At 44.1% G+C, this 25145-nt stretch overlaps 1 protein-coding gene across 3 annotated transcripts; it reads left to right on the top strand.

Annotated features, from left to right (window-relative positions):
- The first annotated feature begins 892 nt into the window (after window positions 1–892).
- bcl9 (BCL9 transcription coactivator) lies at window positions 893–25048 on the top strand. Of its 3 annotated transcripts, none has more exons than XM_046403296.1 (10): window positions 893–1071; window positions 3065–3230; window positions 14903–15384; window positions 17619–17932; window positions 18615–18722; window positions 18869–19055; window positions 19874–19970; window positions 20081–22268; window positions 22739–23011; window positions 23163–25048. In XM_046403296.1, the coding sequence occupies exons 3-10, from the start codon at window positions 15059–15061 to the stop codon at window positions 24200–24202; spliced, it is 4533 nt and encodes a 1510-aa protein (XP_046259252.1). In that variant the 5' UTR covers window positions 893–1071; window positions 3065–3230; window positions 14903–15058; the 3' UTR covers window positions 24203–25048. The 3 variants fall into 3 exon arrangements, with proteins under 3 accessions (XP_046259252.1, XP_046259251.1, XP_046259254.1); XM_046403295.1 differs by lacking the exon at window positions 893–1071 and adding an exon at window positions 1081–1453; XM_046403298.1 differs by lacking the exon at window positions 893–1071 and adding an exon at window positions 2747–2901.
- The last annotated feature ends 97 nt before the right edge of the window (window positions 25049–25145 follow it).

Raw genomic sequence — 25145 nt, 5'->3', positions numbered from 1 at the left:
TTTTGTGTATGTTTTTGTTGCTGCTGTTTTTTAATATAGGGCCACATGGAGGACTTCACTACTACTAGAGCACAACTTACTCAAAATGTTAATATTTTATATATTAAAAAAAGTATAAAAAGACACTTTAATAAACCTGCTGCTAATTTCACAGCTTCATTAAAGCAGAAAAAATATCTGGATAAAAAAAAGAGAATGTTAATTCCACCCATGACAAATTATCAGCACAGTAAACCAGGCTGCAACTTTTCATTATTGATTCATCTGTCATTTTTTTTTATTGATGTTTATTGATACTTTGATCTTTATTATCAGAAGACATTGAAACATATCAGTCACAAATTCCATGACAGATGACCAATGACCAACACCAGCTCACTATCACATAATGCAAAGAAAAAGCAAAAAAGTGGCATTATTGAGAAAGTGAAAGTAGAGATGTTTGACATTTTTCTTAAAATAATATTTCCAATGGTTAATCTAGTACCAAAATAGCTGCTGATTATTTTCGTGTTGATCAAAAAATAAATTAAATTACCAGAGTAGTTTTTTTTGTTTATACGCTGGACTCGTATTGCCATAACTGCCTTATTTGCACTTCATCCTGTGAGAACTTCCACAAGTTTGATGCTCTACTACTTCCCAAGTTCTTTCATGAGAGGAAGTACTATGTTACCACAAAGACGAGGGTTTAACTCCGCAAAATAAAAACATAGCTGAGATGTATTTGTCCTCTGTGTAGCTGTATCTTGCATAGTGTTTACCGTGTTACGTGGAATGGACACTGGCGTCTCGATGCTGTCCGGCAGTAACATTCACACTGGCACACAGACCTGACCTAGAATTGCTACTTAGAATTCGGGCTAAACCATCGCGCTGGAACGGAGGGGGGGGGGAGACGACAGGAAATCTTGACTGGGATGTAATGGAGTAGGACCACTGGAAAGCTCGGGCGAAAGGGGGGGAGACACATTTCTATTTTATAATGTTACCGTGATAATGTTGTGATTTGATAAGTGTACGGTATGAATCAGTCGTTTGAGGAAAACGGAAGTTAAACTAGCATTCCAGGTGAGTGTTCTTTTTTTCCAATCCAGGTGGAAAGTGTAGGTTCCAGAGCTCGCCTCCTGGCAACGGGCACACGCGGGTCCTCCTCCCGGGGACATCTCACTCCGGTATCCGTTCTTCTCTGCCTCTGTCCCCGAAGGCTGGCTAGCAAACCCACGTCGTGTCTGGCCTGGCAGACAGTGAGCACCCTTTCAACCGTGAATGCCGATTTTTCGAGCGCACCAAAAGCGGATTATTCACGATGTTTTCAGCATGGTGTAAAACCCGCGGAGAAATATTGGTTTTTACCCCATTATACTGGAGGACCGCCCGTGCTTCGTGAAAATGAAAAAAGGATACAATGCAGCATGCATGTTCTGCATTCTTCGGGAGTACCACACCGCTGGTATTGTATTTCCTTCATTAAAAATGTGTGTGATATGTTTTATAAACGCGTAGCGAGATTATAGGCCTCGGCTGCTGATTGTGTCGGCCAGCCCTATCATCTGCCGAGCGATTTAATTGTTACATTGTTAACGAAGCTAGCACAACTTGAAAATGATCGTTTGCCTTGGCAGAGCCTGTATTGTTTTATTAACAGACAAATCACTTAAAATGAATCGCATTTTGTGTGTGTGTGTGTGTGTTTTTTTGTGTGTGTATGTGTGTGCTTGTGGCCGACGTCGTTGTTCTCGCTCTCAGCCGCCGTCCAGTGCCTCCCTCTTCGGGGAAGACTTTGTTTGCGCTGGCCGACGCTCCATGAATGCAAGTGCTGAAGTCCTCCCTTCCCCCCCCCAGCTCTCTGGCGAAACAGGAACAACTTCTTTTAGGAAAAAGAAAAAAAAAAGTTCCTGGAGTTTCAAGCGCCATGGAATTACTTTGTCCGCCAAGAGTTGTCCAGTGAGGCGCTGAGATTTCAGGGGGGAAGCCTAGTCTCTGTAGTCGCTGTGTGCTTTACGCTTAAGTTTTTTTTGTAGGTTTGCAGATGTCTGTATATATTTCAGGACGACTTCCTCGAGTAGGCCCGTTTGTGAGAAACTTGTGTGGCATTGTGCCGTGTTACCTTGGCAAGTCCAGGGAGCTAAACGTAGCAAAGAATATGTTCAGTCCCTTTTTTAAAAAAAATCATTTTTTCTTTTTAACTTAACTTGTGAGTGAAAGAAATCCACAGGTCTTTTGGTGGAAGTTTAGTTTAGTAAAATGCATCTGGTAGCTCCGAATTTTGTGAAGTTGCACCCATAATGAATAGAGAACTTTTTGTTTATTTAAATGCCCCTGTTTATTTTGCTTCTTTTTTTAGTGAAGCTATTCAGATCAAATTTTCAATAAATGTTTGCCCAACATCATATTAGCTTAATACTAATGCTTTTTTTCCCTCTCCCTTATAATTGTAAGGTGAAAATCGCCGTAGTTTTTGTGCTTTGTTGCAGTTTGCCTTGTAGCTCTTTAACTTATGCTGTTATCGAGAGCGACTTTTGAGCTCACAGGTAGGAGTTTGGTGTCTTGTTTGAGGATCGTTTCGAAGCATACCTGCCAGTTGCTGAGATTGAACTGCAGACCTTCCTGTTACAGGACTCTGGTCTCTTCAATTGCTAGGCAACACTGCTGTGTGCCATGAATGTGTATCTGTTGCACAGTCTTGAGGCTGTTCCATATTTATCTTTTCTATGTTCGCCACTTCTGCTTCATTTTCTTTGCATTGTTGAGGAGCAGGGGGTCATTTTTCGCTCCCGCGGTTGACATTTGGAGGGAGAAACAAGGAAGCTCTTAATAGAGTATCACACACTGTCTTGTAGTCCCTCATGTGTACATCCGTCGATAACCAAAGTATAACTGAGTGTTTGGGTTAAAAAGGTGAGTGTACACTGCTCCTGTAGCCCCTAATGACCAAAGCTTTGCACAGGTTATGTGTTTGCTACACGCTGGTCTTGTCAACATGAACAACTGAGTGCTTTTCCTTGCCTTTTGCTTGTTTGAGTTTCACCCGCTGAGCAAAGTTCTTCTTCCTCTGTTCCAGGTGTGAATGACTTGTGGCTGTAGGGTGTCGTGAGTGGGCCAGGTTCCTGCACAGCCTCTGTGGCTGACTGGGAGGAGTCGAGTGGACAGCAGACATCAGTGCCCAGGGGACCTGAGACCTGGTTCTCCATATGAGGCCCTGCTGAAAGGGCAGGGGGGCTTCTGAGGTAACCCAGCTCAACTCTGGCTCAATCTTTCTCTGTGTGTGTGTGTGTCATATCTAATCACACCGTTTCTTTCATACGCACACATCTCAGCTCTTCTCAAAAACAAACATCCGTAACAGACTGCTCGTGAAGACGATTCTCTCATCCTAATTGCTGTCCGTGAGCATGACTAGAAGAATCAAGTAGCATAAGACACAGCAGTAACATGTGAGCTGTGTATGAAATCGCTCCGTTTGCCATATTGTGCACTACATTTGCTGTCAGCCATTTTATTTAAGTGTCCATCAAGTGTCCAAATTGTGTGCGTGTTTGTGTTGCGCTTACAAACTTAACGAAGAAAGTAGTGTCCTAGCACATACAGTATGTTCTGCTAGCAATCCCACAGTGCATCGCGTCAGTTTATATACAGAGTAGTGATTTCAGACGCGGTCGAGGTGTAGCAGTAAAAGAAGCATGAGGGCTAAGTAATGCAAAATGACCACCTTTCCAGTCTTTTCTCACTAGCATTTCATACATTTTCCCGACTAAAATGTTTATTTTTCAGCCTAAGCCAATATATTTATTAAGCATGGCAGCGAGCACTTCTTTCTTGCACTCAATGACTAACTGCTTGATAGCTTAACACCGCTCTAGTGCAACTGTAACAAACCAGGCTCACGCTCTTCCTAACACTGGTCCCTATCTCTTTGACATTTATCTGCGGAGGTGCCCACATTGATAGCCGCATTCTGATGAGAGAGGCCTTCAGTTGTAGAGTAGATACCCATTCTTGATGCTCAGGGATGCGGCTCGAGGAGAAAGACCTCAGAGCTGCATTGCTTCGGACTATCAGCACAATATTTGGTCTTGCTCTCTGATCTGCGCATGCTGAGGACGCAACATGGTCAGGGTGCTCTTCCTGAGAATGCTGTCCACACTGTTTATTTATCTGCTATCTAATCCAAAGCGTGTTAACCAAAAACCACAGTGAGGTGAAGGACGCAGGGAAATGGATATTGATGTAAAGTGGCAAAGGATTTATTTTCTCCTCTGTGTATTGCCCTCTCATGTTTCCATGCGTTTGTTTGCTTCATGAGTTTTCTAATTAAAACTCGCAAGGCTTGTGTTGTGTATGACATGGAGGGATGTGCTGGAGGGGCGGTATGTCTCATCGCCTGACTGTGAAGTCGATGGCAATGGACTCTCCCCTCCTCATTCATACAGGAGGTTAGACCTAAGTCTGTATTTCTATTGCTTAAAATGTTTATTTTCACTCTGTTTGCTCATAAACTAAGGAGAAGTGACATTTAGCCAGTGTTCTAATAGGTCCATTCACAATTAATTAAAGAATTTAGTTCATCTGCTGAATGATTGTTACAATAGTCAGGTCCTCATTGTACTGTAATTATGTAGTGTCCCCAGGGAGCAAGAAAAGTACTATTTGGTTTTTAATCAATTTAGGTCCACAATCAACCTGTTTGGAAGTTTTGAGTGATGTTTGACATTCCCCGCAGTGCATGAAAATATGTTAGTGTTTTCACAAATTTGACTTATCGAGAGGATTTTCTTTTTTTCTTTTCTTTTCTTTTTTTTTTTCCAAAATGTGAATTTGTTTCTCAGTTCTAAGAAACTGTGACTTGACAGGAGGCACATTTTGTGTCTTCAGTTTGCAGAAGATAGTTTTAAACTGCTTTAATTTGCCATTTGTGGGCATAATAATATCATGTAAAGTCGATGACCAGGTATGAAGTGCGGAAACAAGTTAGAAACTGTAACGTAACATAAAACAAGATCAAATGGGAGGAGATTCATGAGAAATGTCATTACAGTTTCGAAAGCAGTGTTCAGTAAAAAATGTCCTGTTGTTTAAGGAGCACTAACACCAGTTATTTAGAACCTAATCTAGTCTCTCAGTTTTTAGTCATTCATGCCACGCAGACCTTTCAGCAAGAACAAAAATAAGTGTATCAGTTGTTTCCTTCAATTATTAATTTGGTCAAATTATACGCTGACCAATATAGAGAAATCTTCACTCAGAAACATAATACAGACAGCCTATTGTAATAACGCTAATAAATAAAGCAAGGCTGTAGAACGTAATTTTAAAACAAATCTTATAGGGCTCTGAGCTTCTAGTAAGTTTTACAGCTTAGTGCATCCATGCAAACATTCACAGCTATAAATATGAACGTGTTTTTCTCAGAGCTGCATTTTGTATCTTTTTTAGTGGAGGAGGTCTCAGTCTCACATGTGTGGGTGTGTGGTGGGATTGTTGCCCATACAGGATCCTCAGGGATGTGTCTGACTGAGCCAGACTGTACCCATAATTCTGCTCTCATGTTTCTCTACTGTGAGTGACAGTTATTGCACAGACGGACTGCTCCACCCCTGCTGCGAGGGGTGGGGTCCTCTCAAACAGGGCTGCTCTCAGGTAGAACCTGGATGACCTGCAGACACCTCAGCCATGCATGCTAAAAAGCCATCAGCCAAGGTGCCGCTGTTGTCACTAGTTAGTCTCGTCTAATGTATTAGCAGATGTTTGGAGAGCCGACGACATTTTAAAATCAGGTTTTCGGATTCCACTAAATTAGCAGTGATGGCACTCAGGAGTAATTCATATTTGTCCATCATGATCAGACTGAAGATTTAAAGGTGGAGATTTTGGCTGCTACACCTGTAGGGATTTTCATTTATATTTTCTTTATAAGAAGAAGAAAATTAAATTCCTGAAATTCTGGTCATGCACAGTGTGCATGACTCAATTCAGAGAACTTAGGTTTGATATAAAATCTGTTTGTTACATCCATCGGTCATGTCAAATCTTCATTATCAAATGTTCTTTGATTATACAGTCAGTTTAAATGAGAGCAAACTTCTGGTAGGCTGGTATGCTCTTTGGTTGAGCTCCTGCTTCGTGATGCTTTGTTTGTGTCGGTGCTTTGCCGAAAATCTTTGGTAGTGTTTCATATTAGTGTGGGTGAAAATAAGCCCAGCTTTACTGAGCTGAATGTTGGGGAAAAACAGGACCACCTCCTGTTCCAATTTAATGCTTTATTCCAAGGTAGGTTCAATCAGTCTTGATTTCACACTGTTTAAAAAGTCTAAATTAACAAATTTTAGTGTGTTACATAATTGGTGGTGGTTGTGGCTCTTCAGCCATTTTGACACCAGTTTGACACTTCTGTAGTTCTTCTCACTAAGAGAACTACAAAACTGTGTGATGCATATGTGATGATCACCACTCAGCTGCTTATATTAACAGTGTAATCAATATGATGTGAACAAGGCACAAATTACATGCAATTTATTGTGTAATATCAGTCCATCACTACAGGTAACAGTCAGCAGGGACCTCCCAATAAAATAGGATACTGAAAGTACTGCTGCTAACCAACTAACATCTATTGTGATCCCTTGTGTGCTGTGCTTTTTTGTGATTTGATAAGAATTTTCATGTTTTCTTAAATATCTGGGTTAAATAAAGTTGGTTGTGTTTTTGGAATCTGTTTGGCAGGCAAATCAACAGGTCATTTCTCATTTCTGCTTCTACTGTGTGGGTCTGGGTGGTGTTTAGCAGGATGCATCTGCATGTTGGTTGTTTAACTGCCATAATTTAATTTGTGCGCAAACGACTGTAGTCTTATCACGCCATATGTCATTTTAAAAAATCGTGACATCCGAAATAGTGCCACACCTTGGATTTCGACTGCTCAAATCTCATCCTCATCCTCCCTGTTTGTTTTTGCTCCCTGTCTAGTAATTTGAGACATCTGCTTATGCTCATAAACAACGGACGTGACTGTGTTTTTTGTGCCTCTGAATGCATCAGTTTTACCCACTTTGAATGCAGTGAAAAAAGAAATCTAGTGGAAATTTATTCTAAAGTCAGAGCAAAAAATGTTTGAAAATTTAAAATATGTAACATTATCATATCATCTTTATCGAAAAGTTGGAAGGAAGGAAGGAAGGAAGGAAGTTCATTGTGTCAGGAGTAATTGGAAAATATACTTTATGCTATCAGTATATCATGTTGTTAATGGCAGGCTGGACATGTCTTGTTGGAGAGAATTCATAGAGGGACTTGACTGAGGCTCATCTAAGCAAGCTGAGACTCATGGGAACAACAGATGCCCTTAACTTGTAGCACAATTTTCAGTCCATCTCAGACATTAGGACAGGCTTTTGTATGTGCACGTATATTGCTCTGCATCTGTATATTTAATTGGACAGGTCTTAGCCAGTGTGTTTGAAATTCCATGGGAATGACCCAAAAGCACAAACTGGGGTAATTCAGGGACACAATCTGGCTCATATTCTCTCCAGAGTCCTATTTTTGTTGTATGATAGCAGTGAGAGGAGACGGCACATGTATTGCGTACCCTGTGTGTTTGTGAGTGCTCTGCTTTGTGAAATACATGTTTTTGCCCGTTTGTTGTCATGCCAGGCCAGTAGAGATGCCTGAACTGTGTCACATGGTCTGACAGGTTGAGATGTCACTTTGTGTTTCTGTTACAGTGATTTGTAATGCAAAAAAAAAAAAAAAGACGACTCCATGGAAAAAATATTTTGAGCAGCACATCTTAAAATTACATTTCAGCCTAATGTTCTTAGTGATATAAAGTGAGGTTCTGCTCAGTGTGGGTTGTATTGACTTCAAATGCTGCTGCTTTGCCGTCTGTTGTGGGGCTTACCATCAAGACACTAGTGACAGACATGTTTGTTTTTTTAATATATTTTTAATATATCTCTACATTTTTGTTAGTTCAGACAGACAAGCGAGGAACATAAGCCGCCTTTACACTTTTACGTCTGCATGTCCTCTAAAAGGCCTGGCCGTTGGGATTTCCCACAATGCTTTTAGCCACAGGGAGACGTCCTCCCAGCATGAGCAAGGGAGGAATGTGGCCCAAGTGTGGGAGCGACCGTCAGGATGGAGGGAGGGAGTCACGGACCAGAGAGCATGGTCAAGGGAAGGGAGGAAAGAAGGGGTCTGCACAGAGGGCAGCGGAGTCTCTCTTAAGCAAATGGAGTTTCTGTTTGGCTTTTCATTTGAGCTACAAGGGAGAGAAACCTGCTGTAGGCAAAATCGTAGAGTGGGAGTGTGTTTTACTATGTACTAACTGATTTCAGTCAGAACTATTAACACAACACATTGTTTTTGCCTTAATTGGCAGGTTGATCTCGCTCAGAAACAAGAAAGTGTTCTGTTTTCAGAATTGTGATCCTATGGAAAACCTGCCATAATGCGATATACATAAATTAATGTAAAGGGTCCTGTCCAAAAGGGATCTTAAAGGATTCAGACTCGATCTGAACTAGGCCAGAGGGTAATTAGGACTAGATGTAAAATGTGGTTGGCCCCAATGGACCCCAAAAGACCCACAGACAGTTCGTTGGTCACTGGCAACATGATGAGCCACCAGTCAAAAAGCAGCTGTGGTTTAACTTTATATAAGTTTTCACTGTTTCGTATATCCTTCTGCAGTTTGACAGATAAACACAGATGATTGTAAATTTGGTAGGATCCATTCGTGCTTTAGACCCTGTAATTCAAAAACCCAAGACCAAACGTGGGCCAGATCCGACTGAACATGATTTGAACCTTGCCCAACTTGCATCCAGGATCAGGTCTCATTTATTACTATATCTGAATGGACCTATGAAGAACATCAGTTTCAGTAAAACATGCTGACTCTGAACCACCAGGGCCTGCCATCAGCCTATTGAAGAACAACCAGTTTTCCAGTTTTCAGGTGAAAAGTTCTAAAAGTAAAGAGATGTTCAGCAAAAGGGTCTCAGGGTCTTTATAGCATTTGTCACACACACCTAGTGGTGTACACTTTTACCTTTTACATCCAAGGTAGACATGGTGCTTACCTTGCGCTTATACCATTCATTATTACATCTATACTGTAAGAATTTGATACTGTCACACCCATAATTTGCACCCACGCTTGTTGTGTCAGCCAAAGAAAGGCACGTTGTTATGTTAGTTTGCTGGTCTCTTTGTCTCGTACTAAGTAGAAAGGTGAGTCTGTGTGTGTAAGTAAGACACACCCACTCGGCCAGAGATGCAGAGACTGAGGGCAGATTGACAGAGATGGAAGCGCAGGGTGAAGTGTGTGAGGCACAGCCGGCCGGAGTGCTGAGCGCCAGTCCTGCTGCTGGAGCTGGCCGCCACACATGGCACCGTGCCCAGGCTACGCCAGCAGATGTGTCACTAGTGAGTCAGCTGTGTGTGTGCGCGTGTGTGTGTCTGAGACACAGACACCCACCCGCACACTCTGCGAAGAGAGCAACTCATCTAGTACCCCCCCTCCTCCTATGGGTATATCTGTATCGCACCCCTCTTCATCCTCCTGTTTTCATTGCCACTTCCATCATTGTGATGGACATGGTGATGCTTCTGTCACCACGATATGATATGACAGAATGTGACATTACACACATGTCGCCTCCCCGGGGACGAAGGGGCATCATCCCCGACCAGAGGAAAGGATGAACCCAGGCTGGTGGAATGAGACTTTGTAGAAAGGCAGGACGGACACACCAGTGGAGACACAGCTTATGACGGGGCTAACACAGTCAGTGAGAGGGAAAGACTAAAGACGCACTCAGGTGAACAGAAGAGAAAACCTGGGTGGAGAAGGATGGAGATATGCAGCTGTTGTACTTTGCAAGCAGTTGAGAGTTTGGAGAACATGCAATGATTTCAGAGTTCATTGTAAATACTTGCGCAACTTGGTTTCAGCAGAACAGCAGCTCAGTCATACTTGCGTGGGTTGCCCTTGTTACTGGTAGATGCATTATGTCAAATGTTACGTTGGTGGTGTTGCAGCTCTGTCTTTAGTGACGGTCGGCATTCCTGGCATTCTGTATGTTCTCGAGCGTGAGTCACAAGTGCTTTCTGCAGGGTGTGGCATGTTGGGACGGTGCTCTCAGGAAGCCACCTCAACAGGTGAGCAGATGTTTCCTCAGCTCGGGTTCTGTGGGATGTCCAACAGGTCTTTGCTTGGAGATCAGTAGAAGCTGTAGCTGTTTTAGGCCTTCTTTAAGTAGCATTAGTGCTGTGTGTTCTCTCTACAGGTAGTTACTGGAGCTAATTAGTGTAAATAAAACCGGTTATATGCAAGGAAATGCTGAGTTCTTCAAATCGATTTCAAGTTTGCAAAATAAGATAAGAACTTTATTGATCCCGCAAGAAATTGTTGTGGCAAGGTTGTAATACAAAGAATGTTATCATCATATTGGCCTGTTGCTAAAATGTTTTTAGTAACAAAAAAAAAAAAAAAAAAAGAAGAAGAAGAAATTGTTCTAGAAAAAGTTAGGTTTCGGTTTTGGTTAGGTTTAATGGTTAATAAGCATCTAAAGAGTGAAGAAGTAACGCATTAATTTTCATACCAGTGAGAAGTTTTAAAGATGGTTATTTACTGATTTTATGATTTTGCTCTCTTAAAAAGAAGAAGAAAAAAACTTTATATTGTTCTATCGTAAGAATTACTACAAAGATGTTCCACACAGGAATGTTTTACACACAGGTGTCTTTGTGAAACAACCACAGTATCCTTCACACAGTCTATTGCTTGTACTCACTAAATTTATGACATCTCAGTTCTTAGTCCATCTGGGAAATAATGATAATTTATTTCACAAGAGTAAAACAGTAGTAAACACACACTGTCGTACGTTGTGGGAACCCCTCACTGTTTCCTGCTTGTGGTCCCATTACACTTCCGTCTTTCAATGCACAGATAGTAGTGTCAGTGTGACGACATTAAAGTATTGACTGGGGAGGTTTTTGGGGTTTTTTTTGTGGGGGGGGGTTATTTTTTGAAAAGTACTAAATTTAATGTGCCTTTATCCCATAATTACCACCTGTAGCTGTTTTCTTTTGAAAATTACTCTGCTCACTTTTCAGGGCTTTTTTATTCCTCATTTTGAAATCCTTGCCTTTTACATAGTTTGATTTAAAATGCAGATACTTGTCAATTAGACCATCTGACCTATCGGATTCTAAAATCCTCCTTTTCCTCTCTCTCTTTTTTTTTTCTTTTGCAAAACGTTGACTTGAGACTTAATATTTGTCATCATGATTTGAATGAATGTTGGGTATGTATAAATTGCAGCCTTTTCGTTTGAGAGAGCCAGCTGCTGCATCTTCACACTGCACGTTTCCTTGCTTACAGCTGTGTGTTTTTGCATATTCTTGAGGAGAAAACTATGAGGAGACGTGGAAATAATGTTTTGGATATTACCCTAAACAAATAACGGACTGAAGAAATTCTTGAGATGGAGGCCGAGCAGACGGAGGGGAGCTAGGGAGCGAAAAGGAGAGAGCAATACTCCATTGTGACTGAACTGCAAAATGGGATTTGCATAAATAAAGCTGAAACATCAGCAGGCCTTTTTACAGCCAACAGCAGGACTGAGATGAGGGAAGAGAGTTGGTGTGAGTGTGTGTTTGCACTTGAGTGCCCCCCCCCCATTTTAAAGTAATGTCTTGGTAGCATTGTTGTGTTTAAAAATTGAAGCCAGTGGACTAGGTTGGCAGCGAGGTCATGGTTCTTCTCCTGTTGTTGGTCCCAGTGGATACTCCTTTGGCATAGAGCCCCTCCATCTCCCCTTCAGAGGAATTTTGATGACGTAGCAGGGAAGGGTCTACTCTTGACACTGCACTCAGCAAGCGTACGATGATTGTTACATAAGCGTGAAATGAAATGCTCCCTTTTAGTGCCACCCGCATTTGAAAACCCAAATCTAATTGAATTGAACTATTTTCTGCCCTCTTTTCATGTGGAACCGCATATTTATATGAGAGGCAAAAAGCTCATTTTTAGAGCCTCATTATACTGTTTTCCCATTAACTTGCATGCACTGCAGCTCCTCGCGTGTGCTGTGATAGACAGTTCAGCATCTTTAGTGGAGATGGAGGAAGAGAAATCTCTGTGATTACCTCTAAGGTGCTTTGTTGTGCGTGTGTGGTCGGCTGCAGTGTGCACGCTCGATGTACGAGTATACGTGTCAGTGTACCCTTTATGACAGTCATGTTAGCAAGCGTCCCAATTAGTGTCTCATTAGCGTGAGATTGGAGGGAACAGGTGATTGACAGGTCCTGCTGTTTGTGTGTGTGTATGCATGCACATGCTCACATTACGGCCATTTGTGTATGATTGGAGTTTAGATTTAGATGACGCCCCTTGAGGAAATACATGCTAGTTAGGGCTGAATGAGGTACGAGGTTGGTTCTTTGATATAGTAAAATGAGAGCTCCCTTGGCAAAAAATTTTTTCCAATGGCCGATTGGCTGTCTCTCTGAGGCCCCTGTGCGGGCAATGCTCTTCTCTTTCCTTGCCCCACCATGGAGAAATAATCTCTCCACTTGAGTCAGGACAGCAGAGTCACTGCCTGTTCACATCTAACCATGCCAGGCCAAAAACCAACCTTTTTTAAACTACACCTAGACACCCAGGTGCTTTGTGTTCAGACATCGTCTTAAAACCCCCTCCCACAACACCGCTCTAATGTTTGAATAGAGGGGATTTTTGCAACTATGTGAAACTGAAAATCCAACATTCGCACCCACTTCATGCACTGCAGAGCTGAGAAAGCAAGCACGATTTCAATTTCTCTCACATGCTCTTTTTTTTTAAATGGTTCACACATGCTACTGCCTTCCTTTTTTGCGTGGAAAATCAAGTAAAACATCCTGAACGCCTTTGAATAAAAATAGAAATTATTTGCCCTTGGACCTTTATATACACTTACTGATGTCCGATTATAGAAAAATATAAGACTATAACCTGTTGTACGGTATCAGCATTTATTCTAAGTCACATCAGACAAAAGCATCTGCCTGTTGTCTGCTTCACTTTGACTAGCAGATAACATTCAACAGCAATACCAAACTGCATCTGTGTTTTTGCCACTTTTTCCATCTCGTACCCCAGACACATTGTTTTCCTGCCTTTCATGCAAACTCTGCCCCAGCCAAACCCCACTTCAAGAAATGACTGCCAATCTGAAAGTATCACTGTTACTTAGACACAGAATTTAAACTGTGAGCACAAATTCAACTCTTGTGTGAAATTCCTGTTCATTTCTGTGTGCTGTACCTCACTGTTGCATACTCTCATACTCACTCATGTATAATCGTGTGCTGCGGTCCTTGTTTCCAAAGTAACATATCCAAGTGTGTTGCATTGCAAAATGGAAACATGGAAACACTTAGAATAGAGTTTCGGGATTGTTCTGTTGTAAGTTCAGTCAAATCACTCCTTCAGTAATTACACCACTTCTCTGAAGAGCCCCCACTTCTGTGTTACAGAGTGTATTTTTGTATTTAAAAGGTTAGACTAATCAGTGTTGTTTGGATGCATGAGGCACCTCTGTGCTCCCCCCTCCTCTGTGTCCATGTGGAGAAGCCAGCCTCTGCTCGTGCGCAGTAGTGATTTGTGATGCTGATAGTTGTAAATCTCTTCTCCTGTAGACCAGCAAGAGATGAGCGTTGCTGCTGTAGCAGGAGTCGGTGTATTTGTCTGGTTCCCAGTGACACCCACCCCTCCCCCCCAAACACTCCACCTCCTTCTCCCCAGGGGAACTCTGGAGCCAGTTACAGTGTTGAGTGTTTTGGAAGAACTCCTAAATATTTTCAGGATGACAATGTAATCTGACTGACTGGGCTGCTCGCTCTCTCTCGAACAGGATTCTCATGCAATTCCCATGCTCACTCACTAACACAGACACACACATGCACACACACACACCAGCAGAAACCCACAATGGCTGGTTTGGACCACAATACTCCCTCTCCCACTGCACCACCACACTACGCTGTTGGCTGCCGTTGAAATGTTTTGCTGGTATTTATTTAGTTAACATGATACTCCCCCCTCCCGAAAATCTTTATGGTGTCAGAGACTAACCTGATAGATATGACTTTTTAAGCCAGTACTAGTATCGGTATTTTAGGTTGTAGAGGTTAAAAATCCAACAATGATCCGGACAAATAGTCTGCTTTTACTCAAATATTTTAGGGGTCCCTTAAATTTCTGTGTTTGACAATAAACCACAGTATATACCAAGTGGGGCCGCTGAAATGTAAAGTTGAAAAATGGTCAGTTCTCTCTGCTGGATAAATTATGTAGTGGTTTCTCTTTCTAGATTTAGATTTTTCTGTTACATTATCTTGTTACTTATCTGTTGATGCGATGTATCTGTGTTGACCAATTTATCGCTCTAACTCAATGAAAGGCTGAATGAAGGAGTGAAGCATCTTCGTTTTGCGTTGGCAGGACGTTACAAGCGCTCATATTTTGGTTCACTTCACGTTTTCCCTTTGTGTGATTAGCTGTTGATGCTGACCTGTCATACCGAGAAGATTTAGGGAGATTATGCTGCAGGAGAGTTTTGAGAATTTCCTTTATTATTAACACCTGTGCTTTCCCTTCTGGGACATGTCAGAATGTCTGCTGTGAAAAAGACCTATTGGAATCCATTCCAGCTGACATGAATTAAAGCTCACCAAAGCCACTGTAAAAGATGAAAACTCCAACTTTTAACACCCACCTTTCAAAGTTACTCTAGGAGATTGATGGTGAAGATTTTGGGTGAAGTGTCATTTTAAGTTTGTTCAGACTGTGGCCCCCGTTTCCAGTTTTGTTAACCATCTTTTCTCCTCTCTCCTCTCTCAACAGTGTGCCCAAGGGCCGTTGAAAGCCCCCTTGGGGGGAGTTTCATAAATACACGGTGAACAAGAAAAGACTCCTGGACTATTGTTATTGTTTTTACACACTCTCTCTCTCTCACTCACACACACACACACACACACACACACACGCACACACACACGCATGCACACACACACTCACACAGACAAGGACATAGAGAGAATGTTGGAGGTCCAAGAGGAGAGGCCAGCGGCGGCAGGTACAGCAGCGACACATTTCAACAAGAAGGAGCGAGGGAAGAAAGAACGAGAGGAGGCCAAGGACAGTCGTGGAAACCTCTCAAACATTGGGAATCCTGTTCCCGGCTCCAGGAACGTGCGCGCCAAAGCGCCACTCTCCCACACAGGCAGTCCTCACCAGCTCATCACTCCACCCTGTTCTGTCGTCCTGGGAGCCCCATCAATGCACTCCAATAGGCTAAAGAACTCCCCATCCACCAACACACAGAGGTGAGTGGTCTCACTGACCTTTAGGCGGAGTGTTGTGATCCACTTATGCAGTGCTGTGATGGTAATAGTAAGCAAGCACTGGTTTGAGCGTGTATGTGAGATCCTGTTGATTGCTTAACAACGTAATCAGCCATAGACTGATCCAAATGATAATTAAAATTATGCATTTAACTTTGTACTTTCTACAACTGCACAGCAAGCTGAAGTACCATTTCAGCTACTCCATTGTTTTTATGGCAGCACAGCATTGTTGAAGTCAGTAAGAGACACTAAATCACGTTTTTATTCAAGGCATTGTTGTTATGCACTGATGGGGGGAAGTGCTCTAGTCTATGCGTCTCAACTACATAAACAGGTTTTACTGGAGAAGCACAATCTTCATTCCATAAACCTGTTTCAAATAGTTGTTATTAATTAATTAAAGAAGAAACTTTGTCTGCCTGTTTATTAACACAGAGAAGAGGAACAAGGACTCAACTCTTTGCTCAAAAGAGAATTAAGTAAAAAAAAAAACATCTCTGTAAAAACAAAGACTAAGGCTGCTTGTATGTATCGACTCATTTTCTGTAAAAATACAAGACCTCTGCAGTTCAGCCAAGTATAGATGCCAATTTAAGCAGACTTTTGGCTGATGTGATTGGTCTCAAGGTGATCAGTGCATCCCTCATCCCTGTGTTTGGTATGTTGTGAAACTCTTATATTTCACCAATTACAAGGTGCATAGTTTGCTGAGTTTTGAATTTTGAAAAAGCTGATCAGGAGCAAGTTTACCGATAATTTGAGTCATAGCCCTTAAACAGTATTTTTTTTTGTACTTTATTAATACCTCAGGGGAAATGTGACCCATCCCAAGTATTTAAATACAGTGAGCAACCATTTCTCAGGCCAGTGGCTTGGTCAGTAGCAGAAGGCTTTTATATTATCTAACATCATGCACTTTTTTAATGTGGTGAGGAAATCTGAGGACCTGGAGGAAACACATGTAGAAAAGAATGTGCGATCTCCACTCACAAAGGGCCAAGCCTGAGACTTCCTTCAGTATCGTGTAACCATGTAGAGACTTTACCAAGTGTGTGTACATGGTATGTGAACTGTAGTGAAATTGCGTCTTTGCAGTGGTGGACTAAAACCTGTACAAGTCACACTGGACTTACCCATCCTGTTCAGAGAGCCAGAGTGCAGGTAGAGTCTGTTGCAGATCTATGATCAGATTCCCTGCTCCATTCTTTTACCTGAAAGGTCTTGATGTGTGATCCAGAGCTCTTCCAGGGTCAGGGAGTACACTGAGCTTGGAAGTTTTCCCTGCTGACTCATAGTTCTGGAGCCTCTGGAAACGACTGTCTGGACTGCCAAAATTCGGGCTTTGCCTTCTTTTTCTGCTGCTGTGTGTCTGTGTGTATGTACATAAAGTGTGCAAGGCTGTGGTTGTGCTTTTTGAACATGTTGGCATTTGTTTCATGCTACTTGTACGTGTGTGTGTATGTGTGTGTGTGTGTGTGTGTGCATGAGGGAGAGCGAGACAGAGAAAGAGATTAGGGTGTGGTAAGGGAATTCTCTGCCATTTGGATGTGTCCTGCTTGCCTGAACTGAGCTGCTCTCATAACTAGTAAGCAGCAGTCATTTGTAGATGGCCTGTGTCTCCACAGTGTTGAACTGTGTGCATGAACTTCAAACTACCAGTCACCTAATCTTGTGTTAATACACATCCGTACCAAATGCGTAATGCCATATCATCGTGTTTAGCAATTGCAAAGGGGGGAAAAAAATGATGCTAAAAAAAGAACAATCACGTTTTCCTTCCTGTCTCCTGTGGGGAACATGGGAGCATGTTATAGCGGGAAGCTGGGGGATATTGGACCTCACGTCCTCATGGTCAGCGAATTGCCGGGCTATGCACCGCTCCTCTCATCTGGTCTGTGTCCAATTCCAGAGCATGAGTAGTGGATAACCTAACTTCAGGCCCCAGGCTTTTTGTTTGATATGCCCCATTTCTCCGTTGTGTGTGTTTCATAATCGAAAACAAGGTCACAAATATAAGTAGGAAGACATAACATGACATTTTGGAAGTCTGCAGAATGTCTTGTTGCACACTTAAATAGATCATTATAATACAATTTGTAACACATCTGTTATTTTGTGCTGTTTTTATAAAATGGCAACCAGTCTTGTTCTTTTCTTAATGCACATTGTAAGTGTATTACTTATACCTGTTATCTTCCCCTGTCTTTTATCAGCCCTAAACCTAAGACGGAGGCCATGGTACGCTCACCTCCTGTCATGTCCCCCTCAACTGCCACCCAGATGGACTCTAAAATGCCCAATCAGGGTAAACCAGGGAGTACCGGCAGCCAATCACAGCCCTCGCCCTGCGACCCCAAGACCCTGGGTGCAAAGGGGGCTCAGAATGTGGCAGGGGGCATGGGGCTGAAGAACGGCCAGGGTCTGACCTCTGGCCCAAGCTCCAAGGTTAAAGTCAAAAGGGAAAGAAGCACCTCAGTGGAGTCATTCGAACAGCCAGAGAGCGGCACACCCACTAGTGAGGAAAAAGGTAAGAACTGTCCGTAGCCTGTACTCTGTTGTCAGAACAACTAACTTCCAGGAAGTGGCTGTCGGTCACAAATTGTCAATAGACTACTGACTTAAAGTGAAGAGCTACGAGTTTGACGGTTTAAACTAAAACCTCTGAGACTTTTTTAAATGTTCTTCTTATTCTCACCAGAATGATAAAATAGTTGAACCAAGGTAAAGTGGACAAAGTGCATAAATTTGTCTTTTAGGAGAGCAATTAGCAGCTGTACTTTTATAATTTGTTACCAAAGTTCTCTGTGTGCTCTGCTCAGTATGGATAGAATACATACAGTGCGTTAACAATGCCAAGTCCATAGTGCTTGTGTTGTGATTGTTCCTATACATCTGGTAGTTTTACACATCAGTTCCTGTAGAGGCAGTTTATATCAAATTTATTTAGCATTGATTAATGGAGGAAATGGCACACATTCTCTACATTACATTACATGGTTGGCTTGTTGTGTTCCTCTTACCCATACCACTGTTTAACTTAATTTAGGAAAGTGCTGTTCATGTAGTTCTTTATTTTCTCTAGGGTATACAACACTGTCTGTCCAGAGAGAGCAACACTGTGGACATCTTATAAAATTCACTTTGCAGTCCCTCGTTGTCATTTACACAGATCAACCCAAGCCCACTGATATTTGTGTGTGTCTTTACAGACAGCAGCAGGGTGAAGAGGATGTGTGTGGCAGAGAGGAGGCAGCCATACAGTGGAGCTGACTGGTGTTCTGGGGGAGAAAGTGACGAAGATGACAAAGGATTCTTCAGTAAGTGTGTTAAGTTGTGCATCCAAGTATGTGGTGCAGTCCCTCCACTGATCAACTTGACTCATGACAGTTACTCAATAGAACTACAATCCCCATAAGCCTGTGCTGGTCCTAAAGCCATGGTCTTGCCTGTCGTCTCCCTGTAGACTGCAACTCCAGTGACGTGAAGCCCCAGGACTCGGTCACACATTCTACCTCCAATGCCGGACTCAGTCGTTCCTCCACACCCTCCCACAATACAATGGGAGGCCAGGGATCCACAACAGAACCTCCTACTGGCCAGAAACCAGGCTCAAAACTTGTTTATGTCTTCACCACAGAGATGGCCAACAAGTAAGTACACTGAGTTACTTTTCATACATATATGTCTGTGGTGGCCGTTGTGTTCCATGCATTTGTAGCTCTGAAATCTTGCTCATTAGCCATAATTTAATATCCAAATATGAAATTTTTAGTACTTATTTTACACGTGTAATTACTGCAGTTATTTAGTTGTGATTTAGTGATTAGTATTTATGGTTAAAGCTTATCTCTTCATGTTTTTAATATTAATGTGTTTAGACAGGATAATTAAATCATCATCTCAATACTCAGGCCTTTTTTTACATAAGCAAAATATACACCCACAATGAAACCCTTAGTGCAATTGCAGTTCAAAACTAAGTGGAATTACATTAATTACAGTGCCGATTGCCTGAAGTGTATCTCTGTGCCCCTGTCATCAATGGTTGTTGTTGTCTTTGATGTTGTTGTTGTTTGTTGCAATTTTTGTATGCACTAAGATACTTGCCTCTTACTTCTTACTCCTTTTCTTCTTTCCCCCAACTTTCCCAGTTGTAGCCTAAATCCATTGTATGTATCTGCTCAAACATGTGTGGGAGCATTCACTTGGCTTAGATTAACACACTTTATGTGAATTAGGTATCAAAGATGTAGATGCTCAGTGGAAGGTGTGTGTGTAGAAGTAATAGTTTACTTTGTCTGTTGACCTTGGTTTTACCTTCATGGTCCCATCTAGTACTCATTCATCCGGTTCTCTGTCTCTCAAATGCGCACACATACACACACACACACACACACACACACACTGACACACACATATTTATTGTGTCTGATGACTGATATCTGACTGTCTGCCTTCTTGTCCTCAGGGCAGCTGATGCAGTTCTAACTGGCCATACAGAAAACATCATTGCCTTCCACATGAAAAACATCTCCAACAGCAAGGACAAAGCTCACCTCCTCCTGGTAAAAACAGAGTCTCTTTTTCATCATTCACATTCACATTGCTTTCATACGGCAACATGTCGCATGAGCATGTTAAAATTTAATCTGATTTCTGTCCCTCTCTGTTAAAGAACAATGCAGCAAGCGCCCTCCGAAATGACCCCAAGCCTCCCCAGCAACCCCCTTCCCATGGTCAAGATCAGAGTCACCAGCCTGGAGCCAAACCGTCCTTACCTGGCATAGCAGAGCCAGCCCCACCCCAGCCTTCAACACAGGGGACCCAGTCTGGTGTTCTTTCACAGGAAGGGTCCTCCTCTGCAGGCTTGGAATCCAAGAATCTTCCTGGCAGTAGCCCTAGTAACACTGCTGCGCCAGTTGACCAGGCCCCTGTCACGCAGCCTGAGGCAGGCCTCAATCCCCCAACAGCAGGTGAAGGAGGGCCGGGTGGAGCTTCTGGTGGAGCGGGTCTGACACCACAGCAGCAGCAACAACAGCAGCAACTGGCCCAGGAGCTGTTGAACATGGAGGCCAACACAGAAGGTCTGTCCCAAGAACAGCTGGAGCATCGCCAGCGCTCTCTGCAGACCTTGCGAGATATTCAGCGTATGCTTTTCCCTGATGATCGTGATGCCCCTCCAAGTGGTCCCCCACAGTCCCATGGGGGACCCCATGATGGAGGCCCTGATGGTGCACCCCGTAGGTCTGAGCAGGGCCCCCTACAGGCTATGATGGCACAGTCTCAGAGCCTCGGCCCACCAGGTGGGCCTGGGGGACCTCGTCCTCAGGGTCCGCCCTTTGGCCCACCACATGGTCCCAGGGACATGCCTCCGTTTTCACAAGATGAAATGGGTGCACACATGGGTGGCCCAGGGGGCTGTGGAGAGGGAGATCAGATGACTCCTGAACAGGTGGCATGGTTGAAACTACAGCAGGAGTTTTATGAGGAGAAGAGGAAGAAACAAGAAATGCAACATCGGCCACTTCCTCCAGACATGATGATGCACCCCCATGGTCCACGTGGCATGATGCGAGGGCCCCCGCCTCCCTATCAGATGGGCCCAGGAGAGATGTGGGGAGGACCTGGTGGTCCACCAGAGCACTACCAGGAGCGCATGGGCATGGGCCCTGGCCCTGGCCCCAGGGGTATGCCTCCACATATGCAGAGGATGCCTGGCTTCTCTGGTATGATGAATCCTGAAATGGAGGGACCTCCAAGGCCTGGAATGGGTTGGCCTGATGATATGCCTCCCCGTATGGGAGATGCACGAGGCTTCCCTGGAGGACCTGGAGGAATGTTTGCTGGTCCAGGGGGTCGGGGTGAGCGTTTCCCAAATCCTCAGTCAGTCCAAGAAGCAATGTTCCACCAAGGTATGGGTGGAGAGAAGGGCCTCCCTCCTGCGATGATGATGGACATGCAAAGGATGATGGGGCACCAAAGAGGTGGCATGGAACCTGGTAATGGTATGGGTATATTTCCCAGAATGCCCGGTGATGGTCCTATGAGTCCATCCTCTAGGCTCCAGGGAATTGGGGGAAGGGAAATGGGGCCTGAATTTGCCATGGGGCCTGGTCCTGGACCAGGACCTCATATGCATCCTTCCAAACTACGAGATCCTGGGATGAATATGAGTCCTGATGAGATTATCAGAATGAGAGGAGGTGCAGGACCTCCAATGGAGAACATGGGTCCTCAAGGCAGACCCATGCAGGGGCCTCCCTTCCCTGAGCAGACACAACCAGGAGACTTTCCTATGGGGCCTGGGCGGTCCTTCCCAGGAGGGCCTGGAGGGATGAGGGGTCCACATGGAGACCAAGCCTTCGGTCCAGAGCACAGATCTACACCAACAGGAGGTAATGGCCGTATTAACCACCTCCCCTCTTCTGGTGGCCCTTCACAAGGTCAGAGGGGCCGTAAGCCAGCAGATCTGAATGTCCAAGCAGGAGGAGGTAACTCTCCAAGTGTCAACCCTCTCAAGTCTCCTCCTTTAAGGCAAGTGCAGTCCCCCATGATGGGCTCTCCCTCCGGAAACCTTAAATCCCCTCAGACACCGTCCCAGCTGGCTGGCATGCTCACTGGTCCTACAGGCCCTAGTGCCCCTCCGGCCCCGCCAGCTTCAGCACCAATGAAGTCCCCCCACTCCATGATGGGATCAGCTGGTGCCTCTCCTGTTCATATGAGGTCTCCTTCTCTTCCTAATCCCTCCCCAGGATGGGCTTCCTCACCAAAACCACCAATGCAGAGTCCTGGAGTACCGCCTCAGGGTGGCAAACCTCCCCTCAGTATCACCTCACCAAATATGATGGGGAGCATGGAGCAAGGTATAATAATCTCTCCCTTTCTTTCTTGTTATTTATCAGCACTTGTGTGCCTGCTTCTTCTTAGTGTTTAATCTTTATTAAATAGCATCCACTTAAAATTGGGACTTGTTGTGAATGGTTGCATGCTGAATTTTATTTGTATTGCATTTTTAGTCAAATGTGTTATTGATTGTTGTTTAGTTCTTTGAAATCAGAAGTAGTTGACAAAACTGAAACCTGAAATTAAAACAGATGTGGTGGCTCTCAAATGCATCACTCATTCAAGTTAACACATCTGTATGAGGGGTGGGGTTGGGTTGGTTATGGTACAGTGGCTCCCTCTTGTGGCCACATAATTTGGATTTCACTGGGTGCCACACACTATTGCTGATGTCATCACAGATAAAAACAGTTTGCCAGGGAATGAAAAGTCAGAACTCTTTTATCATGTTTTTGTCATGTCATCTCTTTCTCATCATGTCATCCTCTAGGTGGAAACGGCCCTCCCTCTGCACCGCCTTCATCAGGGGCTCCATCTGGCTCCATGTCCCTCCCAGGCAACGTTCCGTCTGGCAGTCCATATACCATACCGCCTGAGCCAACTCTATCTCAGAACCCTCTCTCCATCATGATGTCACGCATGTCCAAGTTTGCAATGCCCAGCTCCACCCCACTCTACCATGATGCCATAAAGACTGTTGCCAGCTCAGATGACGACTCACCCCCAGCTCGCTCCCCTAACCTGCCATCAGTGAACAATAATGGTAAGACATCTGAAATATCTTTTGTTTGGTGTTCAAGTTGTCATTTTAATTCAAGCCATCATGGGCTGTATTTACACTAGATGTCCTCTGACCTGCTTCACAGTGGTTTGGAGTGAATACATAATGACTTCTTTTTGTCTTGCACGTACAGGTATGGCAATGAATCACCAAGGTAATCCACGTATGATGGGACCTGGAAATGCTGGACCCATGTCTGCTCTCAGTCCTCTTGGTATGAATCCAATGGGATCCCAGCCCCTCTCCCATGGCATGGCCCCACAGATGCCCTCTCCCAATGCCCCTAATATGGGCCCTGGCATGATGCCTCATGGCATGATGATACCACCAAATCCCCAAGACCCTGGTATGGGAAACCCTCAAATGATGCCCCAGGGACGCATGGGTTACCCTCACCGAAGCCAGGCATACCCCCTCACCCAGTCACCTTCCCAGCAAGGCCCTTTCTCCCCACACAACGGTCCTGTTCCCCAAGGTTTCCCTGGCCATTCCATGGGCTTCCAGGGAGAGGGAGGGCCTATGGGAGGACGTATGGGGAACATGCCTCACGGGGGAGGGGGTGATGGGGGTATGTGTAAGCCCAATACACCCGGAGGGCCAGAGTTCAACAACATGCAAGGTGGATTCAGTGATGCAGACCTTCACGAGGTGATGCGGCCAGGAGCATCTGGCATTCCTGAGTTTGACCTGTCCAGGATAATCCCATCAGAGAAGCCCAGCCAGACTCTGTCTTACTTTCCCCGAGGTGGAGGAGACAACCCAGGGGTAAAACCACCACACCCCTCTGGCTTCCCCATGCAGGGCATGATGGCTGATGGTCCACCGAGGATGGGGATGTCCATGCAGGGGATGGGGGGGATGCCAGGGGGGCCTGGTGGGGGAATGGGCCCCCAAGACATGCCAATGGGCAACCCTGGCCACAACTCAATGCGTCCCCCAGGATTCATGGGCCAAGGCATGATGGGCCCCCAGCACCGGATGATGTCTCCTGGGGGTCCAGGAGGAATGATGCAGGGGAGACAAATGGCCCACCCAGGCCCTGGTGGCTCACCTAACATGATGATGTCACTGCAGGGCATGGGTGGCCCCCCACAGCAGACAATGATGATGGGAGGTCAGATGAGGCCACGTGACATGGACATGGGGTTCAGTCCGGGCCCTGGAATGTTCTAATCCAACAGAAACCTTGTATCTAGAATGTTGTTTGACAGTACGCAAAGATGGAGTAAAGGTCATGGTGTGTGGAGAGTATTCAGAAAACTCTGGTGGACTCAAGTAAAGGAAGTATATACAAGAGAGAGGATGTACCCAGAACTGAACAGAATGGAGCTAACCAGTCACCTAGTAATGTCCTGTGGGAACTATTCCAACGGAGACTCGGACAGGCCCAGATTGGAGTACTTTAGCCACAAGAACATTTAATTTTGACTCATGAACTTCAGAATGTATGGGATTGTTGTGCATCAATTTCGCAAAACTGTTCTTGTGTTTTTTGATTATCTGACTATTAAGATGACTTCAACATCAAAGAGGAATCAACCTAACAAGTCAGCGTGGAGATGCTACAGTATATGTCTACTTTTTTCAAATTTAAAAAAACGAATTTGTCACGAAAGCGGTATGGAACCAGAGAAAGGAATGAGAAGAATTTGTGTTTTGTGAAGACTTTAGTGGAACACCATCTTGTCTCTCGCTCCATTGTTTTGACTGTTTCTGTACAGTATATACGTGTGAGAGTGTGTGTGTATGTGTGTGCGTGCGTGTGTGTGTCAGACTGTATGTTTGTGTGGTATGTATGTATGTGTCTGTATGTATAGGCATTCTATCAGTGACCTCTCAACTCCTCTTACCCAACTTTCATTGGGGGGAGGAATGCCCCCTAAAAATACTGTACTGTTTACCATTGGTGGGCTATTCGAATTTTAGTCTATTTTAATTTCCTTTGTAACTCCAGTGTATAACAAACCAAACTATGACCTCATTAAGATAATAGTATTATTAAAAAAGCACAAACATGGACCGTTTGCAGAAAGCGTCTTCTTTCTCTATTTTTACCATTGAGAGCAACACATTAAGTGTGAGGATCCTGGCAGCTTTGCAGCACGTAATCCCCAGC

This window comes from Scatophagus argus, chromosome 11, assembly GCF_020382885.2.
Source record: "Scatophagus argus isolate fScaArg1 chromosome 11, fScaArg1.pri, whole genome shotgun sequence".
Lineage (NCBI taxonomy): Eukaryota > Metazoa > Chordata > Actinopteri > Scatophagidae > Scatophagus > Scatophagus argus.
The sequence above is the reverse complement of the archived record's forward strand: the minus strand, read 5'-3'. Positions and strand labels throughout refer to the sequence as shown.